The following is a 27756-nucleotide window of genomic DNA, read 5'->3' on the forward strand; positions in this document are numbered from 1 at the left end:
ATTGAAGTAATTTTTCGACGCATTGTCAACATAACCCAAATGGTACTGACCTTATAGGTGTGACAATCTTAGAGATAACTGTAATCAGTAAATAGGTTTTAACGTTTATAGCAAACTAAGTACTTATGTTAACGTTAAAAACTAAGTGCCCTCTTGTATTATTTGAAGCTTTATCAGTGAGAAATTAAGAATGTCTTTAAAAAGCAATACAGTGTTGTGAATATAGGTTGTAGTAAAGCTTTAACATAGAGTTATTTCCTTAACAACCTTACAGATAACCTTGTGAGATATTCAATACGCACCTACTAATGGTCCCGTCATTAAGCAAACAATGCTTAACAAATCGTCTTTCAAAGAGATAAAGTAAGATTACTTTATTTGCTGTAGGGTAAGAGTTTATGAATATATTTCTCTTTTGCTTAACTTAATACTTTTCAACCGACTTCAAAAAAAGTTTTTTTTAATGTTTGTTACCTTATAACTTCGTCATTTAAAAACTAATCTTGATAACTATTTTTTTTTGTTTGAAAGAGTATACTTTGGTCTACTATTAGTACTGCTCGTAGAATAATCGCATTTAATTTTCATGAAAATCGGTTTTGTAATTTTGTGTCTTTAACGCCGCTACTACTGAAGCAATTTGGATGAAATTTGGAATGGAAATAGATTAAATATACATAGGGAACTTTATATCCCGAAAATATCCATGGTTTCCCGAGATTTGCAAAAACTGATGCTTTTGATGATATGAATGTTTGTGACTCTTTCACACCTCGACTACTGAACCGAATTAGCTCAAATTTGGTATCAAGATATATTATAGCCTGGATTAACACATAGGCTACTTTTTATCTCTGAAAAATCCATGGTTCCTGAGGGATTTGTGAAAAACTAAATTTCACTAGTCGCGGGCGTCTAATACAGAAACACTTCGAAGTCTTTTTTTTGCGAAAATTATTAATACTTGATCGATTGAAACTGTATATCATGCGCGTAAAACTGTACTTTTGTAATATTTTATTGGGCCAATATTGGATTCACGTATATGTGTTGAAAACTCACCTATCAAGTTTTGATAACCATTCAGACATTAAAACCCGCTTGCTTTTTACCATTGGAAACGGTAAAGAACATTAGCAAGGTTGCATAGAAAATATTAATATTAAACATTTAAATAAATTAAAAATCATTTCTCTACTAGGAACAGGTTTCTATATTCTAGATTATTTGTTTTTATAATTAGGGTTCTGTAGCCAAAGGGTAAAACGCGACATATTACTGGCTGTATCTGATAAACTGTGATAGTTAGATAGTTGACACAGACGATGTATTTCTGTTGTTGTGGATTTTTATCCTCCTCCTAACAAGTTAGCCCGCTTCCATCTTAGATTGCATCATCATTTACCATTAGGTGAGATTGTAGTCAAGGGCTAACTTTTAAATAATAAAAAAAAATACTTACGAATAAATCGAATAAAAACAATATTTAAGGATGCTCCCATACAACAAAAATGATTTTTTTGCCGTTTTTATAGAGAATGGTACGGAATACTTCATGCGCCAGTCCGACACGCACTTTGTCGGTTTTTTATAATGAGTAAAACAAGTCATTAATATCGAGAATTTTTGCGAAAAGCAGTTATTTATGATATTTTAAGAATAAATGTTGTCGATTTAAAATGCGTTTTGCGTCCGCAGCTTTTGTATTTACTGAGCTTTTTGTGGCCTCACAATTTGCAACTAGATATTTTTTTAATTAATTGATTTTCATAACTCAGGCAATATTATCTACTTAATAAATTAATAGATACCTATTTTTTGGACTGTACCTACACCGTATCTACCTAATTTATTCTTGGTAGGTTTTTATTGAACCTAATATCAGCCACTGACGATCAACTAAGATCACATGCCTGCAGCGCTATCGGCTTGACAGCCGATAAAACTGATTGTGTGTTAGCTTGGGTGATTGAGCTTACTTGATTGGCTAACATTACTGCAGGTTAAGTAGTTAAGGTTTCACGTCTAAACTACGTAACCTACAATTAGGTATACGTAAAAAACAAACAAACATACAAACTCACTTTCGAAATTACAAAATTAAGTAAGTAATATTGAATACTTATACCTCGAAAGTTTAAAGTCTTTATAATCTTACGAGGAAGCATATAAACAGCTGTTTACTACCGTTTTAGTGTTATCAATGCCAAGTAAAAAGAGCACTAAATCTAACTATTGCTAAATTAAACACAGTCCAAAACTTACCTATTATACTAACACATAATTGTATTTTTATAGTCCTGTAAGTTTGCAAAACCTATAGTTTACTTCAGTAGAACTTTGCAGTTTTACCCGCGTAGTTTTAATTCCCGTGGGAATCATTATCAACCCATATTCAGCTCACTGCTGAGCTTGAGAGGAGCACTGCTCCTCTCAGAATGAGAGGGGTTAGGCCAATAGTCCAACACGCTGGCTGGCTGGCTGGCTGGCGGATTAGCAGACTTCACACACGCAGAGTATCAATAAATTTCTCAGTTAAGCAGGTTTCCTCACGATGTTTTTCTTCACCGTTTGAGACACGTGATATTTAATTTCTTAAAATGCACACAACTGAAAAGTCGGAGATGCATGCTCCTGACGGGATTTGAACCTACACCCTTCGGAATCGGAGGCAGAGATCATGTCCATTGGGCTATCACGGCTTTATATCCCATGGGAATACCAGGAATAAAATATAGCTTAGCCTCTACTCTGCTCAACCGATTTAAAAATTATTTCTTCATTAGAAAGTTACATCTTCACCGAGTAATATAATTTATTTATCCCCGTATCCCCACGGGAACGCCAACTGCGCGGGCGAGACGTTACGATGTTAGCCTAAAAATAAAACCAAAAGTGTTCTTATTACGTGACACATTTTATTATCTATGCGATGCGAATTATTAGTTTTAATAGGTGCATTAATATTTGTTCATAATAACTTACAGAGTAAATTATAGTCGTAAATTCTAAGAGCATAGTTTATTCGTGGGCACTTACAAACGTTTGTGACTTATTACTGCTTTCTTCCGTTTTGCAATTCAGTGTTATTTTTTAAATCTTATGACCATTTATCGTGATATCGTGGACTAGTAGACGCCACGCGGTTTCACCCGCGTGGTTCCTGTTCCCGTAGAAATACGGGGATAAAATATAGCCTATAACCTTCCTCGATAAATGGGTTATCTAACACTGAAATAATTTTTCAAATCGGACTTAACTTGGTGCACGGCTCGGGTGTTAGGTTTATTTTTCTTACGTCGTCACGCTCAAAGCCCGCGATAAAAGCTATGCAATAGCTTAAAATCGGAATGAAACGGTCAAATGTTCCTAAATTTTCGTTTGCAGCATAAACTAAAAATAACAAATACATTATTCATAAAACCTGATAAGCTAAGGTGGACATGGCTTTCGCCAGACGGCAAGACAAAAAATTGACTACTTGCTCACAAATGCTCCGAAATATGTAGAAAACTATTCCACAGTTCGCAAATTATTACATCCAAGCGACCACAGATTGATAATATTAACATTAAAAACAAATAGTGTAAAACGATCTCGGGCACTCTGTAGATCACACGACTCTTGAAAAAGAGATCTCTAATTTACCGAACGATCTAAACATACCTGTGGAGACATACTATCATTTATTTGAAAAGGCACTTTTAAAAAGATTAAAACAATGCTCTTTATCAATGAAAGATATAACCCTTTATTCTATCAAATACTTGAAGTTTAAACTCAAGACGTTTGGTTTTATTAAAGAACAAATAAACGATCCGAGGCTACGAAGAATACATTAACAAAATAGGCTTTGATTAAATGTGGGACAACATTTTTTGTGCCGCATAACAGCTTGTTGTCAGACGACAAACGAAGACAATAGGATTTTTGTACATACATTTTGTATGAATAAAATAACAAAGTCAAGTTTACCGTTCATTTATATTGCTATTGAAGAATCCAGTAAGGCTGATCGTAGACGGCAGATTTTCTGTAAGATAAACACACCTGTAGGCCTAGCATGCGACCAAAGATATCTCGTGATAGAGAAATGTCGAGCCGAATAGCGGCTGAGTAGTCCCAGTTCTATCTCTTTCGTCAGAACGCATTGAAAGAGATAGCGGTTTTTGCGGTTGCGCCACGATTGGTTGTCGTTAGTCGCATGCTAGGCATACTCGGCAATTAATTTTGAATACAAACCTAACGATGTTATTCTTTCCATAGTAGGAAATTCGTGTGTCAATTTTTAGATAGACAATATCAGTTTTTTGCATCAACGTTTACTTACTACTACTTTTGTTCTGTGATTTTTACATTCAAGTCACAGAACAAAACTTTTCCCAATTTTGGTAGGTTTATACAAAAAAATGCTTCGTAGGGTTGAGTGAATAAACAACATCCAATCTGGCTGTTATGGACCTCCCAGTTCATAGGTTTTAGAACTGTGTTAAAATGAAACTCCTCTATTGGGAAAGGCAACTGCAGAGATACTGGTTGACAGTTTCTAGTATAAATCTATCTTCCGAAACGATGGTAAAGAGTCAAACTTGTCATTTTAAAATTGCTTGAACCTTACCTTACCTAGAAATAAATGATACCGAACTTGAATAATATTTTTCTTTAGTAAATCATAAAAAAATATTGACCGTGTATAAGCACCCTAAAGTTTTTTTCAGGTAGGTATTGATGAGCATTATCACGGATTTTAATGTAACGTTCCGTTACTCAATTGACGTCTATAAATTGGAGATTAGGGTGTGAAAAATTAACAGTCGTTTTATTTGCTTTTTGTGTGGTACAGGGTTTATCGTTGAGTCAACTCAGGGTCCTGTCATGTATTTAACATTTTCTCGGTTCCAACTTTCGATTAAACATAAAATATTACCGTGAGGCTTATGTTTAAAATCCTCGCAAGTTTATATCATACTAGCGGATGCCTGCGACTTCATCCGCGTGGAATTTAGTTTTTCACAATTCCCGCGGGAACCATAGATCTTTTCGGGATAAAAAGTAGTGTTAATCCACAGTAAAATCTATTTCCAATCTGAATTTCAGCCAAATCACTACAGTAGCCGTTGCGTAAAGGAGAAACAAACATACATACACACTTACACACACACAAAGTTTCGCCTTTATAATATTAGTGTGACTAGCTGCCGCCCGCGACTACGTCCGCCGTTAAACTTCCTTAATCCGGCCCTGTCTTAAAATCTATTCTTAGCGTACACCTATAAATTACCTACTAACACCTACTAACTATAAATTACCTTTCTGCCAAATTTCATCTTTGTATATCAAGCGGTTTTGGAGATTTTGTGATGACCTTTCGTATTTATATATGAAGACTAGCTGACTCTGCGCGGTTTCGCCCGCGTGGTTCCCGTTGCTGTAGAAATACGGGGATAGTATGTAGCCTATAGCCTTCCTCGATAAATGGGCTATCTAACACTGAAAATTTTTTTTTAATCGGACCAGTAGTTCCTGAGATTAGCGCGTTCAATCAAACAAACTCTTCAGCTTTATAATATCAGTATAGATAACATTATTAAGAAACTTCTTCTTGCGACTTCTTCTTGTTTATAAAAGTCTTCATGTGACTAGTTTTTGTTTATAAAAGTTATCTATTAAGTAATTAAAAAAAAACAATTAATTAATAAACTGCGATTTAATGTGATTTGAAGTGGCAAAGAAATGCGGTGTATAGGTTTCTAAAGATCTGGCCCTGTAGCCAAGTGGCCCATCGATTCTCTTTCTACAAACGATAACGCTTCGAAAACTAGAAAAATTTATGGGAATGTCAGATCTGATCGACAGCTTGATCACGTGATCTGTCGATAGTAAATGTCACCATAAGTAACCATTGGCACACAAATATAAATACACAAAACCTTTTTCTATGTATACTTATGTAGAATCTCTGAATAAATTATTCTCAAATCTATACTAATATTATAAAGCTGAAGAGTTTGTTTGTTTGTTTGTTTGATTGAACGCGCTAATCTCAGGAACTGCTGGTCCGATTTGAAAAATTCTTTCAGTGTTAGATAGCCTATTTATCGAGGAAGGCTATAGGCTACATTTTATCCCCGTATTCCTACGGGAACGAGAACCACGCGGGTGAAACCGCGCGGCATCTACTAGTAAACCATAAAAATTAGGAGTGTCGTAAAAGTAAATGGCCCAAAATGAAAACAATAAATTTTATTAAGTATTCCAATTTGTCTTCTAATTATACGAACTGCTGTGGAATGTATCACCTCCACCTACTCGAAATATCTACAGAATGATGAACGTAACTCGTTTAAATTTCGTGTACCTTAAATCAAAGCAGTATGAACCATTTTCCCGTAATATTTATTATAAAAAGCTTCGTGTTCAATGAAAGCCTTTTAAAGTTAAGTATCATCCTATTCAAATTACTATTGAAAGTAAATTTTGAGTACCGAAACTCTATGACTTTGGTGATTCGGATAACTTTCACTGGTGGTGAAGATGATATTGTAAAATGTTAATAGCACTTTAGTTAGTGAAGTATGCATATATTATTCAGTAATGCTTATAAACATTTTGTGAAGTTTCTATATCTACCTACTGATAAATTCTTACCTATTAATCTGTATCTTTATTTTCATTAATTTAAGTTATATACGGTGAAGGAAAAACTTCGAGAGGAAACCTGAATACCCGAGAATTTTCTTAATTCTCTACGTATGTGAAGTCTGTCAACTCACATTGGGCCAGCGTGGTGTACTATTAGTCTAACTCATTCTGAGAGGAGACTCGTTCTAAACAGTAAGCCGAATATGAGTTGATAATGATAATGATGAAGTCATATTGAAACAGTAAAAAATTTGCGATATGTCTTCTCTTTGTCTATGTAAAATTTGTTCTGTACGCACGTGTAATATTCTCAAAAGTGTAATAGAGAGACAAGCTGTATTTTACGTAATAAAGACAGCTTGCCTCTCTTTCTCTCTATCTATCGTATCTGTATTTAAGCATACAATCTTTGCCTAACTTCTTTAAAGTTAGGCAAAGATTATGCATAAACAAAGATACGCCGTTTTCTTGTTTTCTTTTCGTTTTCTCAAGATATATATATTATAATAATATAATTATAATTTATCACCATCAGGTAAAAATGCTGCCAAGCAATTTGCTTTAATTATACAAATATTTGATTGATTGTCATTATAATTTAAATTAATAATACGAATACAATTATAAAAAAGTAATTAATTTCATGAAACTGTGCTAATGCATTCAAATGCATTCAAATTTTAAGATTCTAGTAAAATTATTCATATCATAAAATACAAAAATTAAATATCATCGAATAAATTAATTTCTTCGGCATCCATTATATTTAGATAACAGTAAGTTTTAATTTGAATGAAAATTAAAATTATAATTTACTCTAACCTAATTTAAAGTCACCTTAGAAATATAAAATTCTGCAAATAAATAAAACTCAATTCATACAAAAATTTCTACATAGAGTTTATTTGTATTGATCGTTTCTGTGTTCTTGATTAACCATTAACTAATTTAGATAATAAAAAAAATTCTCATTCGGAATTCGAATCGTTTTGCATCGACCGCGAAGAACGAGTAATTAGATTATCTCGTAGATTGCCCGTATAATTCGATAAGCAAAGTGGGCAACTTGTAAAGAATTCGTAGTACGTAGAAGAGGGCATGGATACCCGCGACACCTCATAAAACCGTCTCTAACAGGGTAATAATAGTGTGCAAACACACGCTAACGGTACAAAGAATAGTAAAAAGTAAACTGGACAAATACGTACGAATGGGTTTGCTTAACGGGTCGTGGCTTGCTAGCTAGGGTTGTCAATGTAAAGAAAAATACTCTCGTTGATGCTAAATGTTAAGAAACTCAAAATGAACTAACAAGTTAAAATAATCAAAACCGATAGTTACTCCTGAATCTTCAATAATGTACTTAACTATAACCAATAAATGCTATTTCTTATTATATCGCAAACGACCAAGCTTAAGGTTATCGTGACATAGAGAGGACTTTAAAAATAGAAGCAGGTAAGTAGTCCGCTGGTAAGGTGGTTAACAATCAAATAAAAAATTAACAATAACTGTACATGCAAATTTTAGTTGGATATGCTAATGAAAGTAACTAATATAGCTATTCTGAACCTTTATGGGTAAGAGAGGAGGAGGGAAACACACGATAAAAGAAAAAGAGGGAGTAAATAACACTAATAAGGGCTCTTAGTTAGGAAAATACTATAAGCAAGTCATAATCGTACCCTGTTAATGGCATGAGCACATGGGGATTAAATGTCCATTGAAAACAACTGTATGCATTTACTTCTCTTTGACAACCCTATCCGTGGATTGTGGAAGGACTGGAAACGTGGATCGCTGAATCGAGTTTAAATTCAATATTTACAAGAAAGAGGTTTTATGAAGAGCCGGACATAATTAATACACTTTGATGTTTTTTCTATTAACTTTGTGCTTCGAATACATACTTCATGTTAATCACATTACTAAAACTGACGAATCATACTTGTCCATGAGTTACGGAAATTTAATTGACTGTGTAGGAGGTATTATTGGTTTTTTTCTGGTTTTTGCTTTGTGTGTCTCTTTATTCATTACTAACTATATTTTGACTTTGTTTTGGACTCAGGCGCTCGAGACTACATGAAAGTTGTGTAACTGAAATTTTCGGAAAACTTATTTTTCTTATTTATTTGCAAAATTTTCATTTTTTGAGAGTTTATCATAATTAGTTTAATCACCTTTAATTACGTTTTCCCTAATTATATCCAATAGTATTTTTTTTCCAACTTAAAAAAATCGAGTTTACTAAACTTGCTGCTACATAAAACTGAACCAAGCATATAGCAAGCAATCTAATAGCAGTTACATGTGTGCCTAGTGGGAGCTTTCAATATTTTCATACTGTTACTATCGCGTTGACGTAAACGCGAATTTATATGGAATTGAAACAGTTGCGCAGTAGTGCATCTAGATGGCGCTGTTTCAATTCCTTAGAAATTCGCGTTTACGCTAACGCGTAACGTTAACACAAATAAAAATAAAAACAGTATCAAACTGCCACTAGGCCCTCATGATATAGAATGGTGTTCTATATCGGTTGAATTACACAAAGGCGCGGCGGTTTCCCACGTCTCAATTAAATGATCAATTTGATTGATCGAAAGCACACTAACGTGAGAACATCTGTGCCGATGCCGAATTAAGATTAATTACTCACTATTTACTTAATAACGAACAGAATATTTTGTAAAAGTTTTAATAGAGTTTGTGGGTGTTTTACTGTTGGTTGTTGATGGTTATACCTTTGTGTTATTGACTTTTTAAACGTTGGTAATGTATACGTCAAAGGTAAGCCTTGCCTCAGCTAGAAACGTAAGCCTTGGCCTTCCTCTTCCAACAATTCCATACACACTCTCCTTATAAATCCCTTTTGTAAGTGAAATTTCAGTCAACATTTCTTGGAAGAGGTACAAAATCTTTACTCTTTAATAATTTACTCTTACCCATTCGCACGAGAGCTTTTTAACGGACGTTAAAAAAATGTAGTAGGCAAAGTTGTACATCTAGCTTAAAAACATGTTCATTTAATAAGAATCCCAAAGATAAGTAAGACTTTAGTAATATAATATGATTTTGATGAGGTTCATGATAATATGCAATGAATTAAACATTATCACACTTAGCCCACCAACACGCATTAAAGCAGCGTGGGGGTCTAAGCACCCCTCTCCTATAATGAGGGAGGCCTGACCCCATAGTGTGAACTACGCTGATATTGATGAAGACGTCCCAAACTATCAAATATGTGTTCACTTCACACTTTTCCGTGTAAAGTTCTACAACACACATCATTTTGAAAAGCGTTATTTGTTGACGCATTTCCGTGCGCTGCGGTTTGCGCATGTTTCCTTTTAATTACATTTCACTTAACGCTTAACTGGATATGCTGTGAGTACTTTACTTGTGCCAGTTACACGGCTGTTGTGGTGAGACGTGACTTTAAGGGACCTAGCTTACTAAGCGGCCATGACTATGACTTAGCCGTGGTCGTAAAAGCTACGGTTTAGCTGCGACCCCGACCACGATCGGTCGTGATGCTGCCAATTGTTGGGCTAGTGTAGTTGTCGTTCTACCCGCGCAATATTAGCTTTCCGGGCTACGTTTGACGTCACAGAATTAATGCGCGAACGTTCATCTATACTAATATAAAGAATAAAGAAGAGTTTTAAAAAATATAACAATTACGAGATTATTATCACAAATTAAAAATAATTTGATTAGAGTTTCTAGGCATCTATGCAAAAAATCTTCTTAGTTTTGTACAGCAGGCGAGTAGCCTATTCTTTGTAATTTATTTTTCAACAAAGTCCATTAAAGCGAGCAAATGTTTTATTTATTAATTGTATATTGATTGTTTCAGGCGAGTTCGACATGAGAGTGAAGTCTTGCGCCGCTTCGGACGGCTCCGGTCATATCATAGAGCTGTCGGACGAATACGGCTGCGTGCTGCGACCGAAGATGATATCTAGGTGACTTTTTGTTGATATCGTCTTTGGATCTAGGCCTGTTTTGGCCAGAAATACCTCTTTTTAACCGACTTAAAAAAATCGATGTTCTCAATTCGATGTTTTTTTAAAACGTTTGTTCCCTCATATAACTTCGTCATTTACTAACAAATTTTGTCGGACGAATAGTTACGGCTGCGTGGTGCGACCGAAGATGATATCTAGGTGACTTTTTGTTGCTATCGTATTTGGATCTTGGCCTGTGATAGCCAGAAATACCTCTTTTTAACCGACTTAAAAAAAATTCCATGTTCTCAATTCGATGTTTTTTTTTAATGTTACCTCATAACTTCGTCATTTACTAACCAATTTTGAAAATTCTTTTTTGTTTGAAAGAGTATATTCCAGATTGGTCTCATTTCATTTTCATAAAATCGATTCAGTAATTTTGTGTTAAAATCAAAATAACTGAAACAGGTCTTTGATGTCGGTTCCATTTTCATCAACTTCAAATCAAACAAACGGAGCGTTTGACAAAAATATTATTTAACAATTAGTTTGACGTTTAGTACATCAAGTAACATTGTGACGTCACAAAATGGACGACAACGTTTTTGATGTTTGGAATATTTACTATGGTAGAAGTCTGTCTTATTGTCATCATAAAATGAGGTAAGTCTGGCAATCACAGTCTCAACTTCTACTTGTATATAATCCTGACAGATGTCAAAGCAAACCTGGACGTAATGGAATAATTAACATCAATCTTACAATAAATGGATCTACCTCGTATAACTTCTATAAATAAATAGATCGAATTAAATTCATTTATTTCTAGTAGGCTTCTATACCAGCACTTTTGAAAAGTCAAATCTGTCTGTGAGTGTCACTGACAGACTTGACTTCTTCTATTAATTTTCGTCATCAAAACATTCACATAATAGAGAAATACCCTGACAGACTTGACTTCTTCCATTAATTTTTGTCATCAAAACATTAACTTAATAGAGAAATACCCTGACAGACTTGACTTCTTCCATTAATTTTCGTCATTAAAACATTAATTTAATAGAGAAATACCAATATTTTGATCAAGACAAATAATAACAACAGAAACCCAGTTTTACACCTTTAAAAAAGAATCCGATGAATTGAGAACCTCCTTCTCTTTTTGAAGTGGGTTAAAAAGTTTAAAAATAGCTACGTCTTTAATATTATCCAATAGTGAGATTATCATTCGATCCCAAAATTACTTAGCGTACTTACTTATACTACAGTTAAGTTAGATTTTTATTGTTTTTACTGAATATACCTATCTATTTAATTTTCGTGTGTACAAAATTTAGAATTTCTACAAACTACTTTGAATATAATCCTAAAAAACCAACATACTCGTACCTAATAGTAAATCTATGGTCAATAATTTTCACTTTTCGAAACGCCTAGCATATTAATCACTGGCTTCACATATAATTTACCTCGTTATAGGACTAACTGAATGGTCATTACAATTCCAGATTCCTCAAGGCGAAAGCGGTTGACGAACGCGCAACGGTGATCACATATGCATTCTTCCACGCATTCAAGTTCCCCGACGCTTTGAGTGTGCACATACGGTGTAAGGTGGAGATTTGTCGGCACGGGTGTCTGGACCACTGCCAGCTAGCGGGGATAGCTCCGCAACGACATGGTGCGTTGGATAGGAAGGATGATAGGGCCCATCAGGACCATAATGATATTGGGTAAGAGGTGTTTTAATTACTTTTGTAATCAGAAACAGATAGTAGACAGCCCACCTGGTACTGAGACATTTATAGTAATACTAGCTGACGTTCCCGTTTCCGTAGGAAAACGGAGATAATATATAGCCTTCCTTGATAAATGGGCTATCTAACACTGAAAGAATTTTTCAAATCGGACCAGTAGTTCCTGATATTAGCGTGTTCAAAGAAACAAACTCTCTAGCTTTATAATATTAGTATAGATTATGAAGAGGTAAGGTTTGTGGTACTGTAGGGTGTATCTGTGGACCGATTTTGAAAATTCTTTTAAACTACAGAGCCACGCTATTTGTAAGTGGCATGAGCTACATTTTATCCTCGTCATTTCACAGTAACGGGAAGTATGCGGGTGAAACCGTGGGCGTCGGCTAGTCGACTTTAAAATAGCAACCCTTTGTAGGATATACTAGAAACATGTTGTAAATGCATTGCTCTGTGCAACTTGGGGCATAGGTGTTTCTTTCCTTATGTGCTTGTAACCTTACTGACAATAATACCGTCAAACTGGCACAGCAATGCTGTTGGGGGCCTGAAATAAGCATGATAGTAATTAATAAAAAATAATAATTATGATTATAAAATAAAGGCAGTAGGTATTTTATATAATTTCACGTTGTATACGAAATAAATAAACTATTTCATTAATATTTTTGGGTAAAAAAAAATAATAATCATCATTAAATTACTAGTATTTCAAACGTAAATCTCAATAATTTTAATAAAATTTTCAGTGACAATGCTGTCGAAGAATCCGATCTGAGTCTGGCAGAAGATCACCAACGCCTTCCACTGGAAGAAGCCTTCGGTGATGAAGTATCAGGTGACGCGGTTCCAGCACCAGCGCCGCAGCGAGCGCCGGCTCCAGTGGTAGAGTCAGATACTGATCGAATGGCCGCTGTTGAAGAACTGGTTGAAGCTCTAGCTAGACCGTTCACTGTAAGTAGTATCAAAATTTTTAATTATTACGTATTTCCTTTCCATACGCTATATGAAAGAGGATAACGGTGCAAGAGAAACTACAAGTTGATGATTGAACGATACCTAGAAGTTAATGAAAGAGGATGACATGACACTTATCTAATTACAAGGGAGATGATAATGTATAAAAACTATTAAATAATAATTATATCCCTATATAAAATAAAAAGAAGAAATTAAAAGAATCATAAAACATCATTTATTTCGTCTTGTTTTTGCTGTCTAATATATTAGAAGACGTAAATATGTTCTTCTCTTTCTCGTTATTTGAAAAAAATAGTCTGTTATTACCATTTGTTTGAGGGAAAGAGTTAAAAATTAAAGTCAGGTAACAAGGTTTCTGCTTCTGTTTCCTTTTAATTAACAACAATTCTATTAGAATAGAAATCTTGAACTTAGACTGTAATCTTGTATGAATCAAAAGTAAATTTTTCGTTTCCATATTATAATCATAATAATTGTTGTGGTATCGTCGATAAAATAACGAATTAGCTGAATCAAATACAACAGTATTTTGCTATTTATCTCCTGAGGATAATACGATTTCAGTGTAAAATACATCGCTCATAATAACCCTGTACTCAGTAAAGTCTGCATATGTCTGATGATTGACTATAAACTATTTTAATATATATGACAAATAACTAATCTATTTGAATTTGTTTTTCAGGACCGTCCATCAGATCTTGGTGAACGCGAGCGTTTCCCTCATGGTCCAAGGAATTTAGATGTCAATCTCAAACCGGAGCCTTCAGGAGATGCGGTTGTCCCAGCGAATCCCCCAGGACCTGCCGTAGCGGGTCCAAGATCTTTACGGAAACGTCGTACAGTTCGTGAAGGTCGATCAGCCGACGTAGGAGTATCGGGTATCTACGATGTTGTGTCAGAAGCGGATCTCGCGTTTGGACCGTCAAGAGAACCTGTCACTGTCTTCAGTGGAAGAATAAGGGAAGAGGTGTGTGTTGCAAATCAATCATTCTCTTATATTATTATATTTTGATGAAAGAAAGGCGTTATATGTTATACGTTGATATGTGTGTCATCATTGTGAAATAGGTGGATAAATATAAAACAAATTGTAGGTCGAAACTTTTCCATAATAACGACTTATTGATACAAAAGTCTTCATGACTCACACTCACAGAACATAGAGGCGTATTCGTATTTTTCAAATACAAAAATACGCAATTGAAAATTACGCACGAAGAGGATGGCACGAAGAGGCACGAAGAGGATTAATTAGTTCTGGCGACTTTCATGATATTATCCAGCAAGAAAATATACGCAACAATTACTTGGACAATTTGAGGGACTGTGCCCTTGAAATCAAACTCCATAATTACTTATGTACTTACTGGTTTTAGTCCAATATTATCATTGTTGTCATAATTATGGTAATACCGTTAATCTTAGATCATTTTATATTCTCAAGATGAGTTACGTTGTTATAAGTTAAGTAATAGAAGTAGATAGACTAACTATTGTTATGCTAGTCTAGCGCAGATTTTATCTTCAATTCACAATGGCAAATATTTGCTTACATAATGCGTCTCGAGTACGCCACATTGTAAGTGACCACTCTCTCAGCTAAGGGCCGTTAGGCTATGCACACAATACACATACTTGCCTGTGAGATGCATTCAACAAGCTCAAATTACTGAATAAACTTACAACTATTTTGTCCCTTAACAACCTAATGGTACAAAATAGTTATAGCCAGTTTACTATTATTAGATACAAAGAATGCTAGTACCGAACTTACAGTTTTTATCTGCTTTGAATTTCCGTTCCATTTTAGCATAAATTATGGGTTTGTAAACAGTCACAAACCCTTAATTTGTTACGAAATCTAACACGGTTTGTGACTGTTTACAAAATATAAGGGAGTGAAGCATCAAGAACAGTCAGAGGACTTTTCCGCCTAGCCATGGGCAAGGAGAAGTTAGTTTAGAAAGCTGACTGCCGACGTTCAGTAATGGAGAGACATTTTAAGAAAAAGATTAGTCAATTGGACATTTTCCATCCACTTGCTTTATTGGCTTTGGATCTCGATTCTGGCAGATCTGCAATATAGTGGTTTTCTTCTAAGAAATTCTCAGTAAAATTTTCAGCTCGGTGTTGAGAAATTGGTGGTATAACTCCCCTAGAGAACACGGCAAGTCGTCAGTCACGGTCATCATCATTAACATCTGATAGTGATGATTAAAAATCAAATATTTTCACCCTCCAAAACCGTATTGGAGCAGTGTGGTGAATCTAAATTCCACATCCCCTTTCCTGTAGGAAAGCTTGACACTGAGATTGATAATAAAGAGGACTTGTAATTAATTGATTATATTGTATTAATACTTCGTTGAATGAATATTAAGTATCCTGAAGATTTATACTCATAACGTAAATTTTATTTCCAGGTTGTATACGGCATTTGCATGGGTGCTGTTAGCTTCGGAGCATTGTTTGCATCAGCGGCTGGTGCGGCAGCGGGAGCGGCTCTCGCTGCAGCCGTCCTACTGCAGAAGCTTCGCTCAAGGATGGCTTCACAAGCACCTCCACCCATGTCACCCGCCTCCGCGTCTCATTCTTTAGCTGCTTGGATGGCTTTAAGATTATTAGGATCCCCCCCACACCCTCATCATTCGCGTGAGGGGTAAATCATAAACGGCTATATTTATTAACATGGATTAAGATTTCAAAGTAATGTGAACTTTAAACAGTAGTAATTAGGTCCACTTTATGTTGAAGAAAATTGAGATTCAAATTTTAATCCGTGTTTATGAATATAGCCGTTAGTGTATAGTAACACATTTCCTTAAGACTGTTTTATTAGGATGTATGTCGTAACTAGTAGCTAAACAGTCCTTTATATTTACTGTTTATTTTTTCACATTACAATCTTTAAGAAAAGGAGTTAAAACATAACATTGTTTTTTTCTATAAAAATTCAGAACCGCTTTTGTTAATAAATTAACATGAACAAAAACGTTCTGAAACAGTACACTCTTTTTCTTAAATATTCGAGAAATGCTTTCGTTTAAATCATCTTATTATCTTAGTCTTTCTTTATAATATTTATTGTTTTCTTAGATTTCTAATATTAACTTATTTTAATCAAGAAAGTCTAAATATTTTATAGGCTAACTTGATCCCAGAATTTTAGTCTTCGTATTGGTCAGTCAAATGTATTTTACTTGTACGATAAGTTGTACCTAAATCAATTTAATTTTATTTTTAATAACATTTACGGTTTGGATTGTCTGCGAACGGTACGTGACGACAAAACGATAGCGACGCGACACGTAGTAGTGCGAACTACTAATTGATATGAACACGATACAGAGCTTTCACTATAATCGCGGCAGCATCGTGTCGCCGTCGCGCTGCGCCGCGAATACAACTGGGCCCCTAGCCAAGTGCAACCACGTCCGACAGCTATCGACGACTTGGTCACGTGACCAAGTTGTCGATCGGATCTGTCATTCCCATACATTTTGTTAGTTTTCGAAGCGTTTGTAAAAGAGAATCGACGTGCCACATGGCTGCAGGACGAATCGCGCGGGCGCGACGTCACATATTGTGTTATCTGAATTTTCATTTATCTATCAAAAAGGACTTGTGTACAACGCGCCTGGCGTGATATCAGTAGTCAATTAGATATGAGTTTCATTGCAAAAATGCAGAAAAAAGAAAAAGTAGAAAAGTTAATTAAATTATTTTCTGACTACCTTGCTGGTCCAGTGGGTCGCGAATGTAGCTTCGGATCGTAAGGAAGCAATCATGGGTCAAAATCAATCTGTGTCGAGTTTTTAAATGGTCAATACATGAACAGCGAGTCTATCTAAGCTATTATAGTGGGACTTTCACCGTCCCGTCGACGTCGCGTCGCCGTCTTGTCCACGACGCGTCGCAGTCCTATCCACGTCATGCTGCCGCCCCGTCCGCGTCGCATTGCCGTCTCGTTCCGTTCGCTGTATGCCCAAACCTTTAGATTAATGAAATTAATGGTTCTATATTTGCCTCGTAACAATCGATGGTGCTAAGTCGTGCTACGGACATGGTCCAAAACCTGATTGTATTCACTTCACTGTTGTGAGCGTTGTAAGTTTTATAATTAGGTAAGCATTGTACAGGTTACTATAATTATGTTATATTATACTATTTTAAACGGTGTTCTTTATATAGGTAGGAATAAACGTCGAGTCATGCCATTAGGATAAGTGTAGGTAAAATATTTTTTTGGATTTTTTATATTTTCAAGTAACCGCTTTTATTGGACAGACTTACAAATTTTACATATTTGTTACTTGCATTCGCATAAATACATAATGACGGCGTATATATTTTACGTTTAAATAGCTTTTATTGCTGAATCAAAACCGAAGATTCTCAAGATAAGTAGAAAAAAATTTTCTTAACTTAAATAAAAATAGCAGTTTAAAAATATTTAATGGTGACTATTTCACCAGGTAATAGAAGGTAATTTTATACATGACTTTTCTAAAAGAATAATTTATAATTTAGTTAGTTATGTGAAGTGACTCAAAAACATTTTTATAATAATGGTATAATATATTTATTGTTTGTGTAAACTAGGTAGATTTTTATTATAATTTTTTATTTAAGTCGTTTGTAAATGACCAGAACATAATAAAAAGTGAGGTTACAAAGAACAAGTTACTCGAGTAATATGATCTAGTAAGATTTAAGCCAAACTTTAAGCTCTTGGCCTCGGACCAATTACTATGGACTTGTATCACAAAATTGTCTGTCGTTTTTTGAAGGAAACGAGTTTTAAACTCACACATCGAAAATATTAACACCACATAAAATATTTTGTGTCTTTATACTACACAGAACTATAATTTTAAACCGTAATACATACACGTTTAATTTTAACTCGATGAAACATCGATACTCTAGAGGCAGTTTGTTTAGAAACGTAAGATCGTGATCATATACGACAGAGGACACATATATTTGACATATATTTGACAGAGGGGGTAACGTGTAGGAAAACAGGTCTTATGGTAATCGGTCTGAGCTCTTAGCTGATAAAATTTGGAATAAACTAATACTATGTTATTATGAGGAAATTCTTCTATTTGAAGTCCTGTATCATATAATGTGGCTTTGGTTCATCTGCGAATCCCTTTGTTTCTAATTCGATCAGCAGAGAAACTCCAAGCATATCTCGGTCCATCGCCCGCTGAGTTTACTCTAAGCCTTTTAGTAAGGAGAAAGTAAAATCATTAAAACTCGGTAATTATTTGAAAATGTATTCCTTAGTTTTAATTAATAAATAAATTTTATTGTAGCGCTTTGTACATTTATACTTAGTTTAATTATTTTTAATTAAGTTTCGAGATGCTAACATTATTGTAACATACAACAAACACCAATGAATACAATAATATATCATTTTAAAATAGATTCAACTTAGCCCTTAACTTACTATGAGATTGCATTCCAAAGTACGGAACACAATAACTTAGATTAAAATAGACCCAACGACTTATGTTTTAAAGCTTGATATTGTTTAAATAACTTTACACAGTGTTAAAATATTTATTTTTTAAATGATATCGTTATAGAACATATATACATTGAGATCTATTTTACTCTGATGTTATAATATTTCGCTACTTTAAACTCAGGACCGGTTTCACCACTCTGATAAGTGTCTGAAAGCCTAACCGTAAGTTTTGACATTTTTTTTTTACTTTATGTCAAGTAAGAAAGACAAAACTTGTGATTAAGCTATCTGCCACATAATCAGGGGTGAGACCGGCTCTTATTGATGCTTGCAATCAAGGAATTATTTATAGTTAAGTTTAAACTACTAATCAGTGACGTCACAAAGCGTATGTACGTTAGTGATTCCTATGTCATAAATTTGGGCTCCTTTTTGAAATTGCATTTATTTCGCATTTATACATTATTTTATTAAATTTTATTAATAATTTATAATACTTTCTACTGTATCCTAATTAATTATTATTGCTCAATATTAACTTTATAAATTATTATTTTTTATTTATAGCTTATACCTAGGGTTAATAACATATTTTTAGATTTTAATTTATTAGAGGGTTGAGAGACCGATATTGTTCGAATAAATATCAAATTATTATAATTATATAAATATTTTTTGCGTAATAGGGAAATTAATAAATAAGATCAAAGTGACGATTTTATGGATTCCAGTGTTCTTTGTGTACATTTGTATAATATTTGAATTACGATTACTTTTTAGAAATAACCCTTCTTGCAGTCGGGTAAAAATATAAGATTTTCACTCTTTCCTGATTAGCACCGCTGATTTCCTTCTTTTTACTCAAGACGGGGATTTTGCACATCACATCACATTAAGCAACATTTAATAAATTTTGCATATTTAATAAATTTTGCATTTTACATCTTAGTTATGTAACTAAGCAAAATTTAAAAACCACTGCCAAGAAGAGATAAGCTGCTGGTATAACATATGATAGCATTCTAAAAACTTTAACTGAATCTAGAAAGCTTAATAATATATCTATGTCAGTACACGTGATTTGGGCCTTGTACAAATCATCACCAAATGGCCATCGTTATATGACGATTTGGTGATGATTTTTAGTTTGAACACACGTGAAACTAACAATGTGTTAAAATTAACCATCTGTTAAACTAAAAAATTGATTTACATTCACTTATTAACTTAAAGATTTGCTTTACAAATCTACAATAATAGATTTAGAAGATCAATATCTCTAGGGGAATCTCTAAAGGAACTCTTGAATAAAAATACGTTATGCATCGGTCTTTCATACCAGTTAATTAAAATAAAAGATGATAATTGTTTAAATTATCATTATCATGCCACCCAAAAATCTTGCATTTATTTTAACTATTATTGCGTAAGTGACACGAAAATTTTTATTTTTGTGAAAATATGATTGTTTAAGTGCAATTTTTACATTTATTTCATATCGTTTAGTTCTGTAATCACTTGTACTAAGTTTCTGTCATAATTATGGTAATGGTTGATTTCCTTTTATGTATTTAAATACTTCGTAACATATTTTTTTTGAGTTTGGGGTGTTCAGAAAATATTATTTATTGTGAACGATTTGTTTATATTTAAATTTCCTGTATGATTGTGACAGCGCGTGTTTCAACGCACTTGTTAATTTTTAATGAAATTAAAGTTATGTTGATAATATTGCCAGTTTTTTTTTGTTACTTCCATTATCAAATCCGTAGCTCACACAATGCTCCTCGCGCTGCCGCGATGTTGTTCTGTCTGCCCACACCATAGAGGAATTAGATATAGAGATGCGTCGCAACCAAATTTTGCAACATCAGTCTGTTTTTTTTAGGGGGACGAGGGACGACCAATAAAATACTTACACAGACTAACTAACCAATACATTTTTTACATAGACTATCAATCGCATCGCATACACTCGTCGTTACACAGAATATTCGATTACTTGATCGATGTTTTGCTGTTCCGTCAGAAGGATCGATTCTTTTAAATTAACGTTTTTATTACAAACTAGCGGAGGCCTGCGACTTCATCCGTGTGGAATTCAATGTAAACTTTCATTAAGTATTCTCTATTTCACACCCTTTTCATTTTATTTTCGCAATAAAAAGTCCTATAACCTCCGTCTTAAACCGTGCCAAGTTTCATTAGAATTCATTTAGTAGTTTCAGCGTGAACGAACGTAACCTATCTATAAAATAAAAATATCATTGCTCGTAGTAGACAGATAAGCTCGTAGTAAGGGAATTATGAACGACAGTTCATACTGATAGACAATCTTCTTTTTGATCAAAACTGCCAGTTTAACATCACTTAAAACGTTTTACTGGTCCATATTTAGTAGATAATTTGTTATTTTTAGATCTACATAACACCTAAGCCGTGATAGCTCAGTGGATAGGACCTCTGCCTCCGATTCCGAAGGGCGTGGGTTCGAATTCGGTCCGGGGCATGCACCTCCAACTTTTCAGTTGTGTGCATTTTAAGAAATTAAATATCACGTGTCTCAAACGGTGAAGAAAAACATCGTGAGGTAACCTGCATACCAGAGAATTTTCTCAATTCTTTGCGTGTGTGAAGTCTGCCAATCCGCATATGGCCAGCGTGGTTGACTATTTGTCTAACCCCTCTCATTCTGAGAAGAGACTCGAGCTCAGCAGTGAGCCAAATATGGTTAGATAATGATAATGATGATAACACCTACCGTTTAGTTAAATGTTCGTTTAATGTTTTCACATTCAGTGACATCGGTAAATTCTTAGCGTTGAAAGATTTTTTTCGATGAAACTTTCACAGAGTTCTACAGAACTTCTATTCGTTAATACATACTTATATTGACTGTGGCTATTCTATTCTATCGCAGCTTGGAATCAAGGTTAGGCTTTCCTCCTTATGTTACCAATGCATACTGGGGTATTTCGGACCCATTATACGGCGTGGTGACTGCAGCTTAGAGAAATTAATAATAACAGACATCACTGACCGAAAAAGACCGAGGAACCGCACATCAACACGCCACCAATAGAAGCTGATGGAAGGCGTGGATCCGCAGGAGCCTGGAATCTTACCAGAACCACGATCTTCAGTAATGAAGGAAGTACTGTAGAGAGAGAGAGAGAGATACCTACTGTGTATTCCAAGTCTTTAACGTAAAAAAATCATCTTTTACCACATTTTATACTATATTTGGGTTCGTCAAAAATTTTGCTTTGTGGCTTCAAAAAGTCTTTCGCTAGAAATAAGCATGATTCGCAATTAAGGGAAAATAAAACAATTACTTTACAAATTGATGAAATTTTCAACTTTATTGGGCACTTTTTGGATAGGTCAGGTAAATAAAATTGGCTTATTATCTCAAATTGTTTAGATATAATTCAATATTACATATTTTGTTGGTGATATTATTCCCTAAAATTAACGCGAAAATTTTGAAACATGTTTACAATGAGGTGTCCATAAAACTTGACAACTATCTTCAACATCTCGTAGAACTATATTATCAAAAGTAAAACAAGACAACAAAAATAAAATAAAACAATAAAGAAGAAGAGGTACTCAGGTGGTAAAAATAAATAGTAACAGCTAATAAATAAATAATGACTATAACAATAACTTAACTAAAATAAATAATATTAATACTAATGACAAGTTACTTTAAACTATTTCTAGCGGTTTACCTAAATGATGCTATACCACGTATTCGATTTTCCGTTGCCCCTGTATCAAAAGCACATTCGAAAAGAGGTAACAGAAGATTGTACTTATGACGTTTTAATACTACATTTGGGTTTGTCAAAACTTTTGTCCGTTTCCATAACCATTTCAATCAATTAGCGGTAACTGCACAAAGTCAACAATTTGTTTAGGTACATTTACATATATGGGCTGAAGCGATTTTATCAAAAGTATTAATTTCGGATGATTTTGTTAAACTTTTTGGAGATTCAGTCCAGAAGTTTCTTGCTTTTATATTTTTCTGAAATAAGGTTACAGAAGTCATGTCTACGTTAAATTTTCATTATGGAGTCGCAAAATGCATTTTGTTATTCTTTTGTGCAATTACCTACTCCTACTTTTTGATCCATTCATTGAAATCAACTGCATCAACATTATAAATGCATTTTTATCATTAACTATATATACGAACTTAACTGAAGTCTCATAATGGCTTGAGTTTATATTTCACTCTTTATTTGTTTTCATTAATTCGTTTTTATTAAATTTATAAGAGAAATAAACTAAACGATTTCCAATTGTATAAATTATTTGAGCACATTAATAAATAATGTATTGGCATGGTCCTACTTCAGTCTCATTACACTACTATTTACAAATTTTATTAAAATAGATTTGTCAAAATGTTACGAGTAAAATCGACTTTTTGAAATAACGTGCGGTCCTGTCGTCGGGTGCGGCCTCGGTATCGTAGAAACAACGGCGGTTTTCTTCTTCAATTTTGATATAGGACGCAGTTTGAAAAATAATACTGCAGAGATCGCAGATGAGCATATTAATGTGATCAGGAGAGCTCCAAGTGTTGCAGCAAATCCTGGAGTTGTCATACAAACAAGGCCTGGTGTAGGTACAATTTTCGGCGCCATACTTTCTTCCGCGGAATCTAGATTGAGATCACCAGCAGACACTACTCGAATAACTCTGTTTACGCCGACTTCTTTTTCGGGCGAAGTAGCCCGTCGTTGCCTTCTCACTCTGCGTTCATCTCTCCTTATTTCTACACCAACTGGATATGATTGATGATCGATTTGAGGTGGTCCATATTCAGCATGCGGAGCAATTACGTTATGACCGCCGTCGGAGCACTGGTCGGGACAATGATATCTGCAAATCTGAATTGTACATTGGAAATGCACTTCCATTGAATCAGGGAACTTGAATGCCTGGAAGTGAGCATATGAAAGTACTGATGCGCTAGCTCCAAAGTTTTTGATCTTCGTAAACCTTGACATGAGTTTAGGTCTTGTTACACAGCCTCGCCTATCGACTAATTGTATAGGAGCGCGTTGACCATCATGAGCTACACAGTCACGAACTAACATATCGAATTTCGCATCGTCATCTTTGATCGCTAATACCATAGTCATTGTTTGTCCAATCTTGACGAGTCCCGATACTTCAGATGCCCAAGGTCCTTTTCCGACCTGGATTTGCATCCAGCAACCAACATTGTCGCCGGCGAAATCGGCTCTTACTACATCTAACATGTCTACTGGGAAAGGTCGGAATGTAACTGCTTTTTCGTACTGATCGTGCCACGTGCAGCGCAATTTTCGTGCTTGATCCCATACCTCTTGAACTTGGGGATCATATTGAATTACTATTACATTTTCAAAATAAGTTCCGGCTGCAGCAACGTCGCCTCGATACCGTGGGTCTCCACTGCCCGCAGTTCCACAAGCGTGTGCACCGATTTCAAACGAAGCTGATGTCCTGCCTAGATTAGGTGGAAGATGGACGCATTGGTGATTTGAATAATGTCCTTTTGAGAAGACGATACCGAAGAATGGTTTGTCGAAACTGAGAAAGACTCTCATTGCATTCTTTTCACACTTGACATCGAGTGAGAGAATCTTGGGCATGTCAGGTGCTGGGGCTGGCCAGACATCTCCTGTGGTGCTGAAAACCTTGTCGCTGGCCGCAGTTTGAGCATCAGTTGGAGGTGCTTGAGGCGGTGGAGGTCCACGGAATCCGGGTCCGAGTTCGTTTTTGTGGTGATTGACAGGCGGTCCAAGGGCGAAAGGCTTCGAGTGAATTTGATGATGATTAGGAATCCGAGGCATACCTGAAAAGAAAAATGAAAGTATAATAAAATAATCTATTATAAAAAATTCAGTACTCCAGTTTTATCGTATTACTCGTAACTGTGTAAAGCGCTGTCTGTTTAAATAAGATAAAGAATTATCTTACAAATGACTATTTAATCTTAAAAATGAATATTTTGGTCCTAACAATTTCATTTTACGTTTCGTTATATATTCCATTCTCTCGTCTTTACAATTTAAAAGTAAAAATATTTACACTATTTTACCAAACTGATTACTATAGATGATGATGACACTTATCATATTAGGAAAATAACATGAATAATTTAAAAAACTAAAAACCACGCTTGATACCCATATAATTGGGGTGCATTTCAAATAGCCTGTCCGCCATCTTGGACGTCCGCCATATCGGATTTCATTATCGGAGTCAGGTGACTATTTTTTTCGTATTCCTGACCGCAAACCCTTTCATTCATATCCATATCATGGGGGTGGATTTCAAACAGCCAGTCTGCCATCTTGGGGAGACCGCCATATTGGAAAGGCCGCCATATTGGTCACGCTGCCATATAGCATTTGTAACGACGTTTCTTAACTAGTCATGTATCGTTACCAGAACTCAGAGTGTGCATAATTTCATCCTAATCGAAAACCGGGTTAATTAAAGACTTAAGTTACCTATGGGATGGTGTGGCTGATGGTGTTGCGGATTTTGTCTCCTATTGTGAGGCGGCGGTACTGGAGGTGGTGGACCATTGTAAGCATGACTTGGTGTTTCCCTCTCCGATGACTCCATTGCTAGTTGGTCGCTGGATGACTCTGCCACGCTGTTCGTATCTGAACTCGGCCCACCGCCACCGCCGCTTTCGTTGGACGTCTGTTCGCTCAACGTTCCGCTCTGAAAAGTATATAGAAGTAAATTATGATATTGCTCCGGAAATAGAAAATTCAACAAAAATAAAAACCTAGAATTGTTTTGTGCGTCTTATTTTTAAATACTAATCTTTTTTCTTCTAATTACTATAATTAAGAGAAAGTAGGCAGTTTTTCTGAGGTTTTTAATTTTGATTGTGATTTATTGTATCCAAAGTTTTCTAATGATTTTTTTTGCAGAGAGAACAATAAAGTTACAAATCTTTTATAGGTATTTCGAATCTGTATTAAATAAAACAAGAGTTGTTTTATTCAATACAGATTCAAAATACTAAACTTATTGTTCTATACTTTTTATATATTAAAAATCGTGTCCATTACAAAGTCTATCCATTAAAAACATGTCCCAAATATATAACAAGCATCTGCCTTTTAAGACTCGTATATTATTCTGACATGAAAATTACATGGTTTGTGGCACCACCCGCTTTCACTAGCGCGTGGGCAATATTTTAAGTATTATTTAATTCGACACACTGACCGGTTTAAATCTATCTTTCCAAAAACCAGCTCCCGTTTCAAGATATACGAGTATGCGACAACTCCCGTGTTCTGGGTCGAACGAAATCTGACTAGATAACTCTGAGATTCCAATTTCCTCGACGTGAATAGAATCATCACGTGAAAGTTGCCAAGTTCTGGTTCACATTTGATTTAAATCATCGCTCAATTGACCGCCCTGCTCTCAGAAATGTTAAACTAGTTCCGCCGAGCTTACACGTCTTTTATCATTAATTATTTCTCGTTTCCCAGACGTAGCGTCGCAGTTTTTTGGGTGGTCGAATGCTATCTCAAAAAGATTTTTTTTAAACCGGTCACTATTTTTCAATCTGTCTTTTATTATTGGCTATCGGTGAGCCTAGAATTATCGAATCGTCGACGCTTTTAAATAACTCTCATTTGTTTCGCCTCAAGCAACAAAATTAGAAAGTATCGGTTCTGACTGCGATGTGTGGAGGCCATTTTATTTTCATCAATAAAGATTTATGAGCAAGCTTATAAAAGTCCATCCTCCCATGGTTGATTCCAGTAATTATTTTAGATTGGAATCTGGATGGACAGCGTGCCACAGTTTACCCTACGCACAATATTGTTACGTAATCTCGATACAAAAGAGAAAGTTGTAACGAAAAAGAAATTACATAGCAAGTTATTTAACTGGTCAATCATTTAATAGATCACGATACACAACTAGTCACTAGCACGTCATTTTTACATCGACAATAAGTTTTGTTCTTAACTGATACGTCATTGATAAAATTGGTCGTGCCAAAACGAAATTCCATGCTTTTTTCAACTCATACCCATATTGGATGCTTGTTGCATCATAATGTAATGAATAGATCTTAAATAACTAACTAACTAACCATAAATTTGTTTTAACAATGTTCTTTTAATTCAATATTTTGATTATTAATTTTTCAATAATACAACTTATGAAATCAATTAATTTACTTTTAATTTCCAACGCAAATACAACGAGTGTTGTTGCTTAAATTATTAGTGAATCTTTCCATAGATTTTTTTCAATAACATTTTTAATTTTAATTATAAATTGATTGAAAAAAGCTGTTTTGTTGTTGATTAGGGCCTATTTTGTTACCTGACTGCAAGAAGGGTTACGTTTTTTGCGCGTATCTTGTATGTATATATGTAATATATATACATCCAAGATATCTATCTTTTTTACCTCATATCTTTTATTACCTAATATCTTCCAAACCGCTGAACGGATTTACGTAATTAGGATATTGATAGATTCGTCTTAATAACTCAAGTGTTCTTAGATAGGCAAAGTTAAGAAAAACCAACACGACGACTGTAAGTCGCTATAGACTTTTTTTTCAATAACTGCGATATGGGTATCAAATTCAAGGGCCTCAATAGAATTTCAAAGTGGTATATCATGGTCATATTAAAAAAAAATTCAATCAGAAAAAACGTTATTTTTTAATAATCGCTATACAAAATACGCAAGGCGGATGACTAGGTACAAGCAGGTTAGGCAGTCGGGTTTTTATTTTTTTTAATTATTGACTTGTTAATAAATCTATACTAATATTATAAAACTTTGTTTGTTTGAACGCGCTAATCTCAGGAACTACTGGTCCGATTTGAAAAAATCTTTCAGTGTTAGATAGCCCATCTATCGAGGAAGGCTA

General features: G+C 34.7%; 2 protein-coding genes across 2 annotated transcripts in view; one reads left to right on the forward strand and one right to left on the reverse strand.

The window, feature by feature from the left end:
- Positions 1-20552, forward strand: part of LOC112046928 (uncharacterized) — a 115347-nt gene extending 94795 nt beyond the window's left edge. Inside the window, exons 8-12 of the mRNA XM_052883785.1 lie at positions 10508-10616; positions 12110-12334; positions 13105-13309; positions 14022-14306; positions 15763-20552. Of these exons, the coding sequence (XP_052739745.1) occupies positions 10508-10616; positions 12110-12334; positions 13105-13309; positions 14022-14306; positions 15763-16002 (1064 nt within the window). The 3' untranslated portion in view covers positions 16003-20552. The remainder of the gene's footprint in view (positions 1-10507; positions 10617-12109; positions 12335-13104; positions 13310-14021; positions 14307-15762) is intronic.
- A 1613-nt stretch (positions 20553-22165) lies between these two features.
- Positions 22166-27756, reverse strand: part of LOC112046938 (uncharacterized) — a 43404-nt gene continuing 37813 nt past the window's right edge. The window contains exons 3-4 of the mRNA XM_024083794.2: positions 25340-25559; positions 22166-24678 (exon numbers count right to left, since the gene is read on the reverse strand). Of these exons, the coding sequence (XP_023939562.2) occupies positions 23240-24678; positions 25340-25559 (1659 nt within the window). The 3' untranslated portion in view covers positions 22166-23239. The remainder of the gene's footprint in view (positions 24679-25339; positions 25560-27756) is intronic.

Source organism: Bicyclus anynana, chromosome 10 (genome assembly GCF_947172395.1).
Source record: "Bicyclus anynana chromosome 10, ilBicAnyn1.1, whole genome shotgun sequence".
Classification (NCBI taxonomy): Eukaryota; Metazoa; Arthropoda; class Insecta; order Lepidoptera; family Nymphalidae; genus Bicyclus; species Bicyclus anynana.